The 19,389-nt window shown below is 41.0% G+C and overlaps 1 protein-coding gene across 8 annotated transcripts in view; it reads left to right on the forward strand.

Moving 5' to 3' along the window:
• LOC112568014 (roundabout homolog 1-like) overlaps positions 1-19,389 on the forward strand; it is a 278,799-nt gene that overhangs the window by 237,411 nt on the left and 21,999 nt on the right. For all 8 annotated transcript variants that reach the window (XM_025244995.1, XM_025244993.1, XM_025244994.1 and 5 more), the window contains 13 exons: positions 1,467-1,778; positions 12,239-12,517; positions 12,976-13,114; positions 13,541-13,668; positions 13,918-14,042; positions 14,328-14,487; positions 14,719-14,916; positions 15,439-15,528; positions 15,690-15,868; positions 16,009-16,159; positions 16,270-16,394; positions 16,722-16,959; positions 17,376-17,654. In XM_025244995.1, coding sequence (XP_025100780.1) covers positions 1,467-1,778; positions 12,239-12,517; positions 12,976-13,114; positions 13,541-13,668; positions 13,918-14,042; positions 14,328-14,487; positions 14,719-14,916; positions 15,439-15,528; positions 15,690-15,868; positions 16,009-16,159; positions 16,270-16,394; positions 16,722-16,959; positions 17,376-17,654 — 2,403 coding nt within the window. The remainder of the gene's footprint in view (positions 1-1,466; positions 1,779-12,238; positions 12,518-12,975; positions 13,115-13,540; positions 13,669-13,917; positions 14,043-14,327; positions 14,488-14,718; positions 14,917-15,438; positions 15,529-15,689; positions 15,869-16,008; positions 16,160-16,269; positions 16,395-16,721; positions 16,960-17,375; positions 17,655-19,389) is intronic.

The raw sequence follows: 19,389 nt of genomic DNA on the forward strand, positions 1-19,389 counted from the left end.
GAAGTCGTTTCGCCGGTCACGTAACATGGAATGGGCAACATCGTCTGCTTGTCTTTCTGAGCAAGACGAAAAGTGTCTGGTGTTTATTTCTGGGCGCTAGATAATGTAAAAGCGAGGTGGGTCTCTTCTTCTCAGCCTCCATTTTTTTTTTTTTTTTTACTTTCTTTGAATCAAAGACGGAATTGTGCCTTCTGCGATTTTAGGACCCTTCTGTGTACATGGCTGCGGATGCTGTGCGTTTAAAGAAAGTTCAGTCTCATTCCTTTTAGCGAAAGGATAAATAAAAATCGGGTGATGTATGGAGCTGGTGAAGAAAAGGAGACACAAAACAAGCCTCGTGGGAGGAGTATAGGGGGAGCTGGAAGGTTGGTGGAGGGTTTTGGTGAATCCCCGAAGGACGTCCATGGTTGCCGCCTGAAGATGGCCGCTGAAATTTCAAGATGGCGAATGTCTGATAGGGAAATGTTGCGGGTGCGAGATTTGTGATCCGTTGATGTGCCCGTTGTTTGGCGAGCTTTGGTTGGAACTACATGGAGCTGGGGAGGAGCGACAAACGGGCAAAAGTGCGCAGACGAACAGATCTCGCTGGCGCCCACGAAAATAAATAAAAAATGTTTTAGTCGATTCATCTTTTTTGTTTGTGACGGCAGTAATGACTTGTTGACACCATTTTCCCTCATACATCTGGGATTGCCTTGACAAGTTATGAAATTATGATTTTTATCTTTGCTGTTGCTGGACGAAACTAAATTTTTGTTGACAATAAAATTTTTATTAGAAAAGACATGTAACAACTCCTAGGCTGTATTAATGATTAAACCTTTTTAGTATATAAACATATTTTAGATTGTTTTATACACACTCCTCTAACTCTTCAACCGCCATCTAAGTTCTAAATTTGTTTAATACATACACTAAACACACACTAAACATACACTAATAATAATGTCAATAATAATAATAAATATTAACTCTCTGAGTTTCAAGTGAGTGCAACTGAACAGTCCATGAAATCCAACGACACATGAGTAAACAACATTTAGACATTTTATCTATGATCACCAGCAGTCCTATGAGAGAACAAAGGTCAGGTTTCTGACCTGAGCATCGCTCCTATCATCAGCCATCAGATATCTGTATTCATTCATCCCTCGAGGGGTATGGAGAAATTAAATTATACACAATTAGCAGTTGGCCCATACAGTTTCCTCATATAAAGCTTGAATAAATGTACACAGAGCTTGAACAAAAGTCATATAAGACCGGACTATAACAAGACCTGGATGTAGCATACTTAAGATAATATGCTATTAGTATTATTTTCGGAATCATCACTTTATACTTGACTGAGCTATTTAGTCAACATTAAAAAGCAAGGGTTTGAGAACAAGTGGGTGATAATTACAAAGTAAATCTTGCATCTTGAATTTTCAAGTTGTGTGACATGTCCATCTCTTATCCTGCAGGTGACCTGCCCAACCCTCGCATCGTGGAACACCCCACGGACGACTACGTGGCCAAGAACGAGCCGGCCAAGCTCAACTGCAAGGCGGAGGGGGATCCCCCTCCCACGATCACGTGGTACCGCAATGGCGAGCGCGTGCTGACGGCGGCTGACAGCCCGTCCTCCCACCGCATGCTCCTCAACAGCGGCCAGCTCTTCTTCCTGCGCATCATCCACAACAAGAACGCCAAGCCCGACGTGGGCGTCTACTACTGCAACGCCACCAACATCCACGGCAGCGCCATCAGCAACAACGCCACACTGCAACTGGCAGGTAGGCTGCTACGTCACACATACACCTGCCCCCCACTTCCTACTGTCCTAGGTTGAATATATATATAGGTTTATATTTGTTTCTTGTAATTTTTAAATATTTTTATCTTTTTTTTTTCTTGGTTCACCTGGTCCCCTAGACTTTCTGTATACGTGTTAAATAATGGGTAAGTAAAGTTGGTGTTACTATTTCTGATGGGCTTCGTGCGTCAACCATCGCCTGCTTGACCTAGGTAGTGAGTTCAGTTTATCGTTACTTACATCAACAAGACCCCTGTTGTTGTGTTGCTTCTTCTATCAATACATCCCCCGGACAAACTACGGGCCGGCATCCTGGTCACCTGGCCCGACCCCTGCGCTGTTATTGTTTCGCACGGACTCCCCACCCCGGCACCGGGGGGTGCATGGAGCTGGCTGCTTGCTCGCCATTGTTCTGTCTCGTGTATCGCAAGCTGGTGCTAGTCATCAAGCTCGGCGTAATTTCCTGCGCAGGAAATAACAACACACGAGGCTGGTCCTCTTTGCGCAGCTGTCTTCCATTGCCTGTTCTTAGCTCGTGCTTCCACCCGCCATACGTTTATGGCAAATGCGACTTCTTTGGGCTCGGGATGTTTACACTAGGTTGTGCAGCGGCGGTTTGGGGAGACGAATACCCCCAGAGCAGCTCTTCACTTGAAAAGTAAGATTCACATATGTGTAAAGTTTGAATAAACAGTGCCAGTGCACCTTTCGTCTGCTTCATTATGCGAGAAGTAAAAGACTTTCCTTAAGAGAGAAAGATAAATACAGAGGAGGAATATTTTGAAGGTTTTTGCAGGACCCTCTAAACAACGTTGTATTTTTGTTTGTTTTAAATTAATTTGAAGTTTTCGTGACCAAAGAAAAAACCTTACAACCTTTGTCTGGGTCTCTCTTCACACAACATTTCAGGAACTTTGGAGACGCCAATGAAATAAGTAAGCTTTCCACCCGACAATTTAGAGAAGAGTCATTCTCTCTCTCTTTTTTTTTTCAAGACTGCACAAATATTGTCCAACGTTTAAAAAAAATATGCAAAAGTCACAGCAAATAAAATATGTCAACTTTTTTATTATTATTATCAATTAGTGATTTGAGGGCAATAATATAATAATTAATATTAAGAACTTTGGTCAAGTGCAGTTTTGTTGTCAATGGAGATGCAAATACATTTGCGCACTGTGGAGGCTTACGAACGGCTCGACTAATGAAAAGAAAGTACAAAGCTCGCGTGTTACGTCATTCCAACTCTTATGTTGTCACAGGTTAAAGGTCAGGGAGTGGAGTCGGGTGGGGAGCGTTAGGCGGGATAGACGGGTATGAGAGACACAGACACCATTATTTATGTTTGTCTTTGAACTAGATATTTCTCCTGAAGAAACTCTGGTCAGGTTAGAATAAAATGTAAATTTTCAACGTCTTTCCTCAGCCTTGACAGTTATGAGCAGACATTTCAGACATTGAGCATTTCTGAAGTGCATTTGAGGCATTTGAAGTAATGTTTTTATTAAGTGGGAGAAAGTTTTTAAAGACTTTAAAGTACTTTTTGTATACGTTACATCCAACTTTTTTTTTCTCCTTTTTTTCTTTTTTTTTTTCGTCCGAAAGACGGGAGAAAATCCAGACTAAGCATTTGTACATCAGAGTCCCACCCGATCCTCTCTCCCATTGCAAATGCCACAGACACAGCGTTTTTATTTATTTTTCCTCCGAAGATCCTCTCTAGCTGTTAGGATGGCATTTAAAAGGCGCAGAATGATGGCCTGTGCCTCAAAGGCCGTCTAGCACCCAGTCCTTCGTCCCTTGTTCTTGGCCCGGGGTTTGTCTATCTGTACTTCTGTCAGTTAGGAGCGGAAGGCAGAAGAAGTCGCTTCTATCTTCAGAGCCAAGCTGTGTATAGCACCGCCATCTATCAGTTTTAAGGAGAGCACCCCGAAGTGCAAATGCATGTTGGGATAACCGTTTGTGTGAGAACACGGGAACTTTATTTTGATGCCATGTAAAGGAGGTGAAGCCGCATGTTCCACCCCAACCTGTTCTTTCGCAAACAGTTTTGATTTTATCTGTAAACGTTTTAATCTCCTTCCCTCCTTCACTCTCCATACAAAGAAGCACTTACGGGTGAGAAAATATCTGGAGTAAGCAGTAGGTCCAGTGGACCTCCTCCTACCTCAGCTGAAGGGAGGGAAAGGAATGATAATAAGAAGAGAGCTCGGGTCGGAGGAGGATATCCGAAGAACGGACGGTTGGTGGAAGAATGTCTTTAAGAATTGCAGATGTCTGAGGTAGGGGGGATGAATGGAGGCAAAGGGGGGTAGCGTGATACGAGGTGTAGAACAGGAGGAAAGCGTTTGGGAAGATTAATTCCACTTGGCGAAAAACAACTTCCGTTGGAGCTGAGATTTTTTTTTATTTTTGAAGGATAGGGGGAGTAGATTGTAAGATAAAGAGGGGGTGGGAGTGGTTGAATGTCACCTTTACTTTTACCTCTAGCACACACCCGTAAAAGAGAGTGGAGTGGATGGGATAGAAGAAGAGAGAGAAAGAGTCTGGGAGAGAAGGTGAGTAAAAAAATAAAGAGACAAAATATGCCGGTACTTTACAATACCTACAGAAGTGCCATTCGCTTTCACGGGTTGTGTTATCGCTAGAAGACAGGGTGTTTCCTCGTAAAGTCTGAATACCATCGTTGATGAATTGCTCCGACACAAGAATCCTCTAGAACACTCGCCTTTCACCAGAGCATTATCGCTGACGTTTGACGGTTTGGTCGAGAGAGGAAGAAAAAAAAAAACCCACCGCGAAACACTCGCGAGGACTGCATATAAGGCTAGTTGATTTACAACGCTGATGATGATCGCACTAAATTACGAGTTTCCTTTTTTTTTCCCCTCCTTCCCAGCCATGGGAAAACAGTGTAGACCAACTGTACATCTGGTTGATTGACTTACTATGTGAGGAGTTACTTACTCTAAGTTAAGATTTAGAAGATTTTATTTTTAAAAAAGCTAGTTTTACTTTCAGAATATGTAGTTGTGGACATGGAATGTGTGATAGTCCTTCCGGTCCATGGCGAGAATGGAAACAGCCAGGCAGATGTTTAGGAGAGAGGAGTCTGCTGTGTGGGTCCGGATACAGGGAGAGCAGAGATCAAGGGAGGGCAGCATCTCTTGCAAACTCGAGAACGGCTTATCTCCCGCGTGACATGCTTATCCTCCCCTGTCTGGTAACTCGAGCGCCGACCATCGCCGATAGCAGCCCACAACCACGACGACGACGACGACGACCTTGATGTTGGCAGCGACGACTCTGGTGATGGTTGGCTTGCACGATCGAGAGATTCCTTCCACCTGCGACAAGAACTGTTGCTATGACGATGATGAGCTCTTGATGTTAATTAACAAACTTCTCGGTCTGTCACGGTTTTCAGAGGGGCACGTGACTATAAATAGCGTGAATAAATCACTTTAATTGGAAATAATAATATATAATAAAGTTGATATATAATAATAGAAAAGTTATGTTTATGTAGCGCTCAGCCAAAGTGTTGTGGTAATTAAATACACAAAAATTGTGACTGTAGATCTTGTACAGCAAATGAATAAAAAGTGAAACCAGGAGATGACATGTAAACAGTGAGTGGTTCAGTGTGTCTAGTGAAGACGGAGCCAGTCACTGGTCGCTTCATAGTAGGGAAGTTTTTGATTCAGTCGCTGATCCGAGCTAGCTTCGAACCGGTGAGCTTCAGCGCGCCAACCCTCCGAACCTCCCTGTAAAGATTGAAGATTTTTAATAAAATGGGAAACGATGAGTAAGCCGCCAGGCGTGCGCACGGAATCTTTAATTTCGTGAAAGACGAGATAGTGGCTGTGAGCGATGGTAGAATTATGGAAACACTGGCTTGTCAGAAATGCAGTCGCATCGATTTTGCTGTCTCGCGGTGCGTGCTGATGTAAGGGTTGTTGCCGTTACAAAAGAAAAAACGGTCCAGGCGACAGCTTTCTTGCACGTTTTGCCTTCCCTCCGAGCATTTTCTTCCTCCAACGCCCTTCTTTCTCCCAATTTTTCTTCCATGAATTCCCTCCCCTTCCTTCATTTTTTTTTCTCTTCTTCGTGCAGTTTTTCTCTCCTTTTATCTGTCCTCCACTCGCACTGCGAGTAGCAAAGGTTCTGGTAAACGATTGTCAGATACAGAAATAGAAACGGTCATAAATAAATAAACCGGAAAAAGAAACAGCAACGACTCCAGATGATGGTGGTGTAGGGTGGAGTTAAGGGTTTACTGATGGAATCGCTTACTGCACGGTGTTATCCTTTTCTTGGCTGCGGGGTGAAGGGGAAAGGAGAGAACATAATGTTCTAAACGACAGAAGGATGAAAAGAAAACAAAATACATCAATACAGAGCTCCGACCCCTGGACCTGAAATACGGTTAGCCGCTGCCTGCCCCTCGTCTTGTCCATTGGAAATTTGTTTACTGCCCTTGTGGTCGACTAAGTTTGATGTCACCGGACAGTATTTTTTTTCAGGGGAGAGAGAAAGTTAGGAAGAAATCAGTTCAGAAAGGAGGTGTGCTGGAATGATCTGTTTTTGGTCCTCTTGTCACTGCGTAGACTGAACTGCATGTTGTCCTTTATCTCCAGTTTTCTCCTCGCCACTACTTGGTGACGTTCACTGACTTACGGGTGGATGTTCTCGAGATCACTGATTGGTGCTCTTTTGATTGTTGGGGATGTTTTTAATTGAAAGCTTGGTGTTCCCTCTATTAAGGATTGGTGTACCCTTCGTTTCTCATGGTCTTCTTTCTATCAGAGAAATAATTTTCTTATACCTAGCATTTTTCTTCGCGCGACCGCGCGTGCGTGTGTGTGTGTGTGAGTGAGAGACAGACAGACAGAGTCAGGGTTATTTCTTTCCCTCACGCCACTGAATTCTAGGTCTCAAATCGAAAATGGATTTGATTGATCAAAAGCCAACCAATCTGACTTTTCCCGACATCATCACCGGTGCTGCCCACACCCCGGTATCAGACCCGTTTGTGTGTGTTTTTTTGTGGATGAGAGGGTACCTTTAAGGTAACAAACAACAGATAACACACACAGGTCCACGTAGGAATCAGAGAGATTTCATCAAACATTTCTGCCGCGAGTGCGGGACCCCTTGGTTGTAAACGCAGAAAATGTCAGTTTACCTAGGCAGGGCAGCAGGAGGCGGAGAGAGAGCATTATGTCCACCTGCGGTGGGAGGAACACGGAGGGCAAACGCGGAGTAATGTTTGTGTGAACTGGCCTGATGACCGGCTTTTTTCTGGCACCGGAAGTTGGAGATGCGGCAACGAAATCGTCGGCTGATATCGCAGTTGCGGCAGTAGGGGTGGTGCAATAGAAGCCTAACATGTCTCAACAGTTTCTCTTTCTTTCTTTTTTTTTTCTCTCTCTCTCTCACGCAATACTTTCTGCTTCTCGCGTGATCCTGTAAGATCACGTGGTGCAAAGCGGACGCGAGAGACGCACGCGCGCCATGTTCACATGTGAACACGCTAGTTTCTTGCTGAATTGTTATGCGCAAACATTGGGAAGCAAAGAATATCTTACGAGCCATCCAATCTCATTTTTTTTCGGGTTCCATGTGTTTTATTTTGAGTGTCTCAGGGTATCGTAATGCCACACTGGCCCTCGATAACAGAACAGCAAACATCTTTGTTTCTGGTGCCGCTCCTTTCGACCGGAAGTCATGGTTGTTTACGCGCATGCGCTTTGAACACACGAAGGACGATAAGGGTGAGCTGGGAATGGCGAAAGGAGAAAAGGGTAGTAATGCGGTTGGTAATGTTCATTAGGAGGCGATGACGTAAAACTAAGAGAACTATTTGCTGGCAAGCAACCGTTTGCACTCGGAAAATCATAGGCGAGGAGTTGGCGACGGGGGAAAAAATTAATTGGATTGCGTTGTTGATAACGTCACGGGGGTTTACTGCTCCTGCTCCTGTAACCGTTACGATGGGAGCCAGTGGGAGGTAACAGCAGTTTTTATGCCTTAGTTAGCGAAAAGCTTGGTTTATGGCTCTTTCTGCTGACTCATCCTCCAGCGAGAGAGCGATTTCGATGACTTTTCAATTTTCGAATTCCACATTCGGTGTGTGTGGTTTTTTTAATGTCCATAACCTCCTTCCTTCTTTATTTGTTTGTGTGAGAGAGAGAGGTGGGATAAGGGCAGCAGAAAGTGGGATGGATGCATTACCTATAACATGCGTGCATCCATGAATTTGTGATGAGTCCATGGAGAAGTTTGTTGGAAGAATGCCTTTGCGCAGCTATTACATAGAAGGTGTGTTTGAAACAAGAAGGATGGTGGGAAAAAATCCATGAAAGCGTTTTACAAAGCACGAAACGAGAAGCCGAAAAACAGTGTGAACTATTGTCGGGACTTCCTTCAAAAGCTTCAAACTTTTGCTTCATTAAAGAAGAAATCTTAGCTGGCTTCAGACGGACTGAGACCACTCATGTGAACCCGCGCGCGCGTGCACACACACACTCAGAGTGAGAAAGAAAGATTTTCCCAGCATCCCAATTTTAACCTCCATCCTTCCCCACTGAAATCTCAGCTTCTCTCCGAAGGAAACCAAATGAGACTTCAAAGGATGGAAAGTGTTGAAAGGGAGACCAGTTGTGGGGGGAGGAGACCCCCTTACTGCATCCAACCCCTAGAAACAGGTTGCACGAATGTCACACAAAATACTGGCACAATATCCACAGTTTCGCAGCTGCCATTGACTGGACATGTTGACATCATTGTCTGTTATTACCTAAAGCAATGGTTATTGTGCTATCTGTTTCTCTTTTTTTATTTAGTAGCAAATATTCTAAAGATTTGTGGATATTTTTTTAAAATGCCGCTGGAAGAGTGAGTCATGCTTCTCTCACAGTCTCCTCTGTGTTTGAATACTCTCGTCGATAACTACAAGCGGCTAGATATCATTACCATATGATCAACATCAACAAGAGTCATTATCATCACCACGATCACCGATGAAAGTCAGATCAGTACAAATGATATGTTGATCTCGAACAGTTACCTGTTCTTACCTCTGCTGTGTGGTTTTTTTGTTTTTTTGTTTGTTTGTTTTTGGTTTTTTTGTTTTTTTTTTTTTGTTTTGTTTTGTTTTGTCTCTTACAAAAAATCTACCAAACATTTACTACTACTTAAAATCGAACATGGCTGCTATGACATATCAAACATGATTGTACTTTGCATCACTAGTATTTCATTTCAAACATGACTAACAAATCACATCAAACATCACACATATTTCACACGAAAAGTAAGATGTCTCATGTAGGCCATTTATCCGGGGTAGTAACAAGTCGACACATGAAATAAAAGCATCTTTGAATATGTGTGTATCCAATGGGTTGGGTTCTAGGATGCACGAGCATGCTGAAGAATGAGTGGAGGGAAAGGGGGAGAGAATAATACACTACCCCACTCACAGACACTCTGACATTGTTCATCACGTGACAAGCGTGAGACTAAGCAGAGACAAGCAAGAATGGAACTGAGGTCAGAAGAGCCGACCTCCTCCCTCCCTTCGGTCGTGGGTTGGAGAAATGCTGTTGATTCCAACGCGTGGTTCCAGGAGGGAGGGGGATGAGGAACTGTTTGAATGTGATTGATAACGCGCAAATTGGCTCCGAAGGAATTTGAATTTGAAATCGCAAGGGGCCGCAGGGGTCGAGGACGGTGTGTGGGTGTGTGCGCGTGCACGTGTCGTTGAGTGAAGGAAGGAGTGGAGTGCAATAATAAAATATGATGTTGATTTATAAAGTGGATTGCTCTACCAGCAAAAGCAGTCTCAAAGTGCTTTACAAAATAAATACAAAACAGAAACGATGATAATAATGATGAGCTGGTCTCAAATCAAATTGCTCATTATGACAAAGACTCTTTTGTGTTTTGATTGAAAGTATTTGTTTACATGTGTTTATTTATTTGGTCTTTTTGACATCTACCTTGAAGAAAAAAACTGTACTGATATTTTGTCTCCGTCTTTACGTCTGTTAAACCGGAATTGTACACGTACATGTTTCATTGTAATGCAAATCTGGTGGCCGAGCAACAGAGGTTCTTTCTAACTCACCCTCCTATCTCAACTTAAATCATTATTCTCTCGTCCTGAGGTCATAGTTATGAAGTGAGGTTAAGTCTTTTCCCTGGGGCAACATGGGAAACTCAAAGAAACGCATCTTGTTTCCAAAAATACAAAAGCGATGTTATTTAACCCCTGAAGCCGAAGTTAAAGAAAGCGGTCGCAAAGATACCCCGGGGTAAAGAAACGTGAAAAAGTGTCCACGGAGTCTGACCATCGAAAATAAGCCGATTTTACTTGAGTTTCCCCTTTTTATCAACGACTTATTCTCGCTTCACAACTGTGACTCCAAAAAGTCTTTCTTTCCGAAGTATTTTCATGCGGTTGTTCTTGTTTGTCGAGTCCTGCTTTTAAGATTCCTCTTCTACACCAGTTAAGATCGTCCATGAATGTCTTGTACTATTATTTTTAAAATTTATTATTAATTTCTTAAGATATCTTTTAGTGAATGTTTTGATCCAAAATTTTTAATACGAGCGTTTTGTCAATCTGGAAAGCCTTAGCTGTCCTTGTTTATCAATATAATGCATTTGGCATATGAACTGTATTTAATCTGTTATCTATTTCTATTACTAAAATGTCGTAAAACAACATATTCGACGGTAGTGAGGCTGTAATTCGTTTAGTGAGTTGTAACATTGTTATTCTGTGTGTGTGTGCGTGTGTGTGTGTGTGCCCGCGCGCTAACTTCGATAAAGCGGGTCTAATCCAAAAAAGGCAGTAGCACCAACATAAATTTCTTAAACTATCTTTATTTCTTTCGTCGTATTCTGTTATGTATCCCTCAAGTCCATTTTGGTTCGAGGAAAATGGTGATTGGTGGTCCCCTTGGGGGCCCATCTCGAGATCAATACAAAATGAAATTGAGCTACAGTCGTGGGCTTGTGCAGGTCTCCTACAGTCTAAGGGAAACAACTCCAGATGTGCGGATGAGCAAGGGGCGGGAGTGATGGTTCTTTGTCATTGAATCTTGGGTTCGTCTGCCGAAATTCTGCGATCTTTGAGTAAAAGCCGATTTCTATAAAATTATATTAATTTAGTACGAATTGTTGTGGAATTTAGGATCCAGGTAGGCACACAAAATGGGTCTAATTCGCTGCATGATGATGCCTATCAAAAATCAGAGGTAGAGGGGCAGGAATGGCGAAATGTGTCAAAGCTCCGATACAGCAGGAGAGAGATTTCGGTCCTTTCGAGGAATAACCAAGTTTTGTGAAGGGAAGGCTGGCTGTGAAGGTGGAGGAATCAATAAACTTGCCTGTTCCCTTAGCCCTTTTTGAACACGTTTGACACCTAAGACTGCGAAAAGCCTGTTATTCTGAAAGCATGATCTTTTTATGTCAGTCCTGGAGCCTAGTTAGTAAGCAGATTGGGGAAATTTAAGCGTGCGTGGGACTAAATTATAAACAGCAAGAAATGCCTTTTCTTGGCTGTTCCTTTATTTTTTGTGGTTTAGAAGAAAGAGGAACAAGGATTATTCATATTTCTTTTTTTTAATTTATTTTCAATGAAATGTGTTAAATTTAGATGCAGTGGCATAGGGAGGGGGCAGCCGCCCCTCAAAAATATGCTAAGGTGGCAAGAATGTGAATGCCATTCACTGCCAGCATGAAAAAATTTCAACCACAAACCTACGCCACTGAGATGCTTTTATAAAGTAATTTTTTTGTGTCATGGAGTATTCATCTCAGTTCATTTTCATTATTTTACATCAGAATTTTGGAAATTGAATTAGTTTGATCCGATGCCTTTTGCATCAAACAATTATAAACCAGATAAAGCCGAAACATTGTATAGTTGAGGGATGTTCAGTTAAGCCTGCAGATTGTTATGTGCAACGATTTCCCTTAAATCCCTTCTCTATCACCCGTCATGGAAGATGTGTTGCATTTAGGGAGAATGCTGAAGACATATTGAAATTATTATGTGTGTACTGGCAGTGTTGTGTGCTTCCTTGCCACTTTTCTCAGGAATTAAGGAGATTCTTTGACAGGAAAATTATGTGTGCTGCAAACTTGTTCAGACATTGGGGATACTAAAAGGCAGAAGAAGATAAGACAAAAGCATCCAAATTCAATGCACATGCTTTTTTTTAAAGAAGCCTTTTGATGTCATTCCAGCTCCTTGTAAACCATTCTAATCATCTGTGTGAGCGATATGTGTGTGTGGTGATAGTGGCGGTTGTATGTTTATGATGGTAGCATTGTAGTTGTGTGTGTGTTTTGAAAAAGGGAAGACAAGGTGGAGGCATATTTTTCTGCAAAGATATGTGAATGAAAATTTTTTTTTTTTTCCAGTTTTGCGAGATGACTTCAGAGAAAATCCAGAACCTGTTACTGTGGCAGCCGGGGATTCGGCAGCCTTTCACTGCAAGCCTCCACGTGGTGAGCCTGAACCAAAGGTCCTGTGGAGAAAAAGTGGGACACCCGTTGCTGCTGGCGGGCGCATCACTGCTACTGATGAGGGAGACCTCCTTATCTCTTCAGTTCAGGTGACAGATGCAGGTGACTACACCTGTCTGGCACTCAACAAGGGTGGAGAGAGGGAGAGTGTTCCAGCTACCCTCACAGTACTGGGTATGTTTGTATTGTGTCTCATAAAGAGTATGCTATTATTGATCAGTAGCAGCATATTTTTGGTGCATTATAGCACATTTGGTCTTAATAACAATGGAGAAATAATAAAATGCTGTTTTCCTATTTTTATGCCTTATTTAAAGGCTAAATCTTAATTTATAGGTTAACCAAAACTATCAAAGTAAGTAATTTTCTTTTTTAAGAAGAAAAATATGTATCTGTTAATATCATCTCATTACGCAGGCTTTTTTTTTTTTTTTTTTTTGGATGAGTTGTTATAAACTTGCTAGTATTATTTTGTAATCACCTCTTTTGGAGCAGTCGTATCAGCCAGTTTTTGTACAGCTATTTTTTTAATGCCCACAATAGCAGAGAACTTGTAAAATTTAAAAGCAGATTTATTTCTTATGCAAATGATGGAGGCTTTTTAAAAAAATTTTTCTTGATTTTGTGTCCAGAGAAACCTACATTCCGCCAGGCACCTGACGATGTGTTAGCAACAGAAGATGATACAGTGGAACTCAAATGCAGTGCCACTGGAGACCCACGACCCACCATTCAGTGGCAAAAAGAAGATGGGAGAATTCCATTTGGACGGTAAGGACTGGATCTTTGTGTGTTGGCATGTTTTTGAATGTGCATTAACCAGACTAACAGAGCACTAATAGCATTGGGATGAAGGCATCTTTCACATTTAGGTTTAGAATCTCCGGAATCTTGTTAGTTTTGTATGTAAGAATGTAATATGCAATCATGATTGAAATAGGTTTGATATCAGTTTTCTTTTATCATAAAATCATGAAAAGAAATATAGCGGGTAAGGGTCCTTTCATGACCTTTTTCAGGTCGTGACGCCTCACTTTTCTCAATACCTTATCTTCCCCATCCCTTTTAGAAGTCAGGTACTTATTCACATCAGCTGGGTCAACTCCTTTGAAGGAAAATGCCTGATCACATATTGGTTCTGAAATGACATTTTATTTACAATCATAAATTGATTTTTGTGGGGTTTTTTTAATGCAGAGCGAGACAACTGGATGATGGGACGTTGTGGATTGAGAAAGTGCAAGTATCTGATGACGGGATATATGTGTGTATGGCTGAGAATGTTGCTGGCACAGCCAAAGCAGTGGGTCGACTCACTGTTCACAGTAAGTTCTCAGAATTGTTTATTACTTTATGCATGTAGCTTTATGTGTATGTCATTGTTTTGGCTCAGTAAGCGAACATATGCTGACAACAAAACCTTAGAACTTAATACAAGGATATGGACAGCATGCTTGGCTATTTCTGCAGCAGTTTGTCTTCGCTTTTAGAATCATTTAAAGTATCTGGTTTCTTATCAAATATAGGTAACACTTAAGAACAAACATGATGATCAGCACTTGTTTTGTTTCCAGCAATGCCATCTTTCTTGATCAAACCATCCAATCTGATTGTGGGTAAAGGCAGGACAGCAACTTTGCAGTGTGTTGTCACGGGCAACCCTCCTCCCACAGTCTTTTGGAGCAAGGGGAAGGAGCAGGTAATTACAGCTAATGCTCTGCTCCTTGACCTAATGTCGTTTTGTTTCAGTTTTACTGTTTTGATTCGCAGACAGTTTTCACATTAAATATCTGTGTGCAAAACACAATAATATGCAGGTCTCTTTTGTCCATTTGTAAAAGGGTGTGACATAATGTTCATTACTAGTACAATATTAAGGCTTTTTTCCAGCATATTAAGGTAGTTGTGTCTGTAAGAATTTTGGTATTCAGTATTGTCTTTCGATATTGACATTGATACAGTCATGGTCATCTTATTTCCACAGCACCTGATGTTCCCAAACCAGGAGAATGGGAGATTTTCTGTGTCAGAAGATGGGACATTCCGGATCCGAGATGTGGAGTACCAGGATGAAGGCCAGTACGTCTGCCAGGCACTTAATGTGCTCGGGAGTGAAAAGGCAACAGCGACTATTGAAGTCAGAGGTAGCAGTTATTTCAGTGCTTGCTTCAACTGTCATTCTTGCTACATTTTCATTAAATCTAAGGCTTACCATAACATGCTCAAGAGTTATCAAAAATATTTTGTCCGGGTGAAATATTTTTTAAATGCACATGAAGACATTCAAACATTTACATGCTGAGCTCTCTCTCCTCTCTCTGATGTGCACACATGCACACACAAGGTAAAAACTTAATCAGTCCAATTGTTTGCAGATGACGATACAAGGCCCCCGCCTATCATCATCATGGGTCCACAGAATCAGACTTTAGAGCTCAAGGAAGTGGCTATGCTGCCATGCCAGGCCACAGGTGACCCTCCACCAGTTATCCGCTGGTACAAGGATGATAGACCTTTGCTTGGGGATGACCCACGTATAACAATATTGAATTCTGGAACTCTGCAGATTTCAGGTAAGGCAACTGCAGTTGGCAGAATTTGTGGAGGAATGTGAGGGAATAAACAAGTTCAACAGACCATTTATTTCAGTGGTAGGATACAACAGAAGAACTGTCTTAATAATTAAGGTATGATGCTTTAGTAAATGCTTTAACCGTTTTATTTTTTAAAGGAAAATTGATGAAAAGTGCACCAGACAAAAGAAAATATTAGAGATGTGGGGTATGGACCATTTTTCTTAAAATAAAAGTGCATCTACACTTCTTAAAAATTTTAACTGGGTTATCCCTCTTTTAAAAAAATTGTGAGGTGCGACAAACATTACGAAACAAATGCATCAAGCAATTTCTAACATTTGGATATGAAAATTAGAAGTTAATTTAGGGTGCTATGTTCATGGCGAGACCAATTAAAAAATTAGAATGAGAAGTTCTCCGTCATATGTGATTGCATGGTTACCGATATCCTCTAATTTATTTCAGCTTTTCTTTTTTTTCTAATATAAAGATATACCATGACTTTTTTCCCTTGTACAGATGTTCGAACAACCGACACCGCAGTTTATACCTGTAAAGCCATTAGTGAGACTGGTGAAACATCATGGAAAGCCAGTCTGACTGCTGCAAGTAAGTGAAACTATGAATAGATGTGACTAATTAATTTAAATCATTTTTGGGAATTATTTTCTGTTTCTTTTCTTAAACTTCAATTTACAGAATTTATAGCTCAATCAAAAAGGTTCATTTTAAAATATCTATTCATCCTTTTTGTTTTGATTTTCCTACAGAGCAAGGACCATTCTATAGGACCCCCAAACCATCAGCTTTTCCAGGTCCACCATCAAAGGTTATGGTGCGTGACATCACAGACACATCAGTACATTTATCCTGGCAGCCTAATCAAGTTGTGGGAAAGTCCCCAGTTTTCAATTACATCGTTGAATACTTCAGCCATGAGACTCCTGAGGTAAATATCTTTTAATGAGCTTCATTTTGCATGTGGACAAATGGAAATAGCAGAATTTATGAACTTATAAATTGTAGATGAATTTGTGACAAAATATTGTGCATCAAACAATTTGTCATTTTGGCCCTTTTTTGTTTCAGGGTTGGGTGAGGGCATCAGAATCTGTACCAAGAGAAAGCTACACGGTCCGCAACCTTAAGCCAGAAACTACTTATGTTTTCATCGTGCGGGCACAGAACTCTTTTGGACTTAGCGAACCGAGTCCTGTATCGGATTCAGTTGAAACCCGAGGCAAGTATATTGTACAGAAGAGATGTTGTCATCATAATTTCGTGCTTTGAAATGTCTTATTTATTTTAGTTTTGGGGGACTTTTAGTAAGAATATATTTGCTGTCTACAGAACGGCGGACAAGCTTTGCCATCAACATGCCTCGCGAAGAGATAGAAAAGGAACTCGGTGGTATTGTAGTGGAGATCCGTAAAGGAGAAGCAGTTAACTCCAGTGTCATCCAGGTTGAATGGGAGGTAAGCCATATCATTCAGAAAACTATCAAAAATGGGTGTATTCACTATATTGTCATACTTTTTTAATTGTAGAAATGAGGTGCCAACAATCAAAATTGGTGCTTTCTGTTTATAGTCCCTTGTGATAAATTGCATAACATGGACCAACACCAGCAGAGTCTTGTTAGTATTTTTAAAAATTTTTTAGTGTATGCAATTTTTTTTACATTTTTTGTGTGACTACAATAATCTGAGCAAATCATAACGATGATGATTATTATTAAATATCTTTAAGTAGTAACAGTAATATCAATAATTACGACATGTCATTTGCAACTCTCTGTGCAGGTGGTGAAAGGCATGGCAACAATAGAAGGTTTTATCGTCAATTACACCCATATTCAGGACATGCAGACCAAGTCATATGGGGAAAACCTGTCCCTTCAAGTTGCAGACCCTTACAAAACAAGTGTGCAGATCCCAGGCTTGCGCAGTTATGCCTGGTATGAGATCTGTATCCTTGCTTACGCACGGGATGTTCGAAGTCAGTGCAGCACAAGTATAAAAGTATCAACTAAAGAGTCAGGTAAGATGTTAAGCTGTGCAGGTAGTGGTAGGAGAGTGTCATTGAATCAGATTTCCATAATCTGATCCTTATGGATAAGCTGACATCATCATACATCTCCTAGCTGCTACTTAAACCAGTGTGGGGTCTTGAGTCTATTTATAAATGCAAATTTTAATAACGTTTTACAAGTTGTGCATTATTCAGAGGTTTGGGAACTTTTTATTTGGTTGTTGTTTAACAGCAACAAAAATTCTCAAAACAGTTGAAATCTGTCAGTTCAATTGCACCATATTTTTTAAGTTGATGGAATTTAACATTAGTTTTTGCATCTGAGAAACTATTGAACCTGTGTCTGTAATTTTATACAACTTAGTCTATTGTGCTTTTTTTAATTCACTTATGTTTTCAATGGCTATGTTTCTTTTTTCCCCTAGTGTCATCATCCCCTCCAGAAAACATTGTTATCCATAAGGAAGATGACACAATCCATATTCGCTGGTCGCCTCCACCCAAATCACAACAGAATGGTGACATTAAAGGGTATGAGGTATACTGTATGGACGATGATAAGAAACACAACTGCAGCCTCTCAGCAGATGACACCACGAGCAGCGTGAGAATACAGAATGTGGATGGAGAGAGAACTTACAGAATACGACTCGCTGCACGCACAGGAAAAGGTGTTGGCGTTTGGAGCAAAACATTTGTTATTGGTGAGCATATTTTCATTCTGCAATGCAAGTCTTTGTGAAACAGTCTTATAATGCAGTGCAAATCTTTGTTAAACAGCCTGCAACTTATCATTAAAGATTTCAGACACCTTGTCTTACACACTAGTTCTGTCATTTGATTGTTGTGATGCAATCTTTGGTCACTGTCTATCAATAGTGTACCTGAAGTTCTCTTGGTGCAATCTGTTGACATATCTGAACAAATGATATTTACATTTAAGCAAACCAAAATGTGGAAGGAACTCACCTTTAACATTCCATCATAGTCTGTTTTAACTAGCATCTAAAAGACAGTTCTTTTTTTCTGTCACAATATTTACCAACCGATCTCTTAAAACCTGCAGCACACTGTCACTGTTATTTACATCATGCTTAGTGGGAGATCTATAAGATGTAAAACCTTACAATCCATGATCTTTCTCTTGCCTTACATTCTATCATTTTCTTTTCTTCATATTTCCTTCTTCTCATTTTCAACATCTGCCTTGTTCCTTGTAGACCTTAGCGCAAAGCACTTGTTCAACTTCCTTTGTTTGTGTGCATTTTTTTAAGTGTCTCTCTGGCAACTTAAAATCTTGTCCTGTGCTAGGACACTAAGGAAGTGGAAAAAAATTATTTCTGACTCACTTGAAGTTTTGCTCCACCTTGCCTGGGCGGTAAGTGAAGGGAAGAAGATATTTTTCCAACGACTATCAACAGCAGGAAGAGCTGTCAAATCTGGTTCAACCTCGTTTTGGGTTAAATCCCTTTTACAACCAACACACTGCCTCCACCCAAAGCGCCCTTGTTTTCCTGATGGAGGTCAAGTTTGAAGCCCTCACAGTTTCAAGATTTCTTTGGAAACTGTTGACCCCAGGTGCCTTCTGGCTCTTCAGGAGTTGAAACTAGCAATGTGTCCCACGGGAAGGAGGCAGCAAGGGGAAACGGTGTCAAGCTAGATTAAGTCCACCGTTTAATGAAGGTGGCCAGAAAGGGGTATTTGCTTTCCAGTTTAATTTCTTTTTGATGCTAATCCTCTTTTCCTTATGAGATTTCGCACTTTTTTGTGGACGGATCCGTGAAGCTGAAATAGATGAGTGGACGGGCGACCTGCGCTCCCAGACACAAGGCTTTGAAAGAATGATAATGAGGGTGATGCTGTTATCAGGATTTAGTGCCATTTCCTGCAGGCAGGCCAGTGAATTATGATAATTCCATTACTGGGACGATCCAGTCTCCTAGTTGATTTGATTGTTGAAGCGCTTGGTTGTTCCTCGAACATCTTTTAGAAGGAGGGAAGAAAGTTTTCCTGATTATTCATTTCCCCCTTCCACAAATCTTCCTCTTATTATTTTTTTTAAAAACTGTATTGCTTGACATAAGTCAGCAGGTTTCAGGGCTGATGAAGTGTTCAGAAATTAAACAGATATAAACACTCAGACGTGATTTCGTCGATGGGTAGTGTTTTTAGTAATTGGCAATGATACCCAATTGGCTGCAAATGTTATTAGATGCAGTTTATTCATGTGGTTTGTTTTCATTTTCATTATTAATTTTTTTTTTTCGTCAGTAGGAATTTCTCCTGTGCGCAAGAATTCGTCGTGATTTTCCCTCGAGGCTATGCAGAATTGATGGAATTGAGCTAGGGATGCTAAGGATTTTCGTGTTTAAAGATTGGTTTCTCAAAATTTACTATAAAACTAGATATCAAGCTATGAAAAATTGAAGGATGGAACTC

The sequence above is a fragment of the Pomacea canaliculata genome, linkage group LG7 (assembly GCF_003073045.1).
Source record: "Pomacea canaliculata isolate SZHN2017 linkage group LG7, ASM307304v1, whole genome shotgun sequence".
NCBI classification, from domain to species: Eukaryota; Metazoa; Mollusca; class Gastropoda; order Architaenioglossa; family Ampullariidae; genus Pomacea; species Pomacea canaliculata.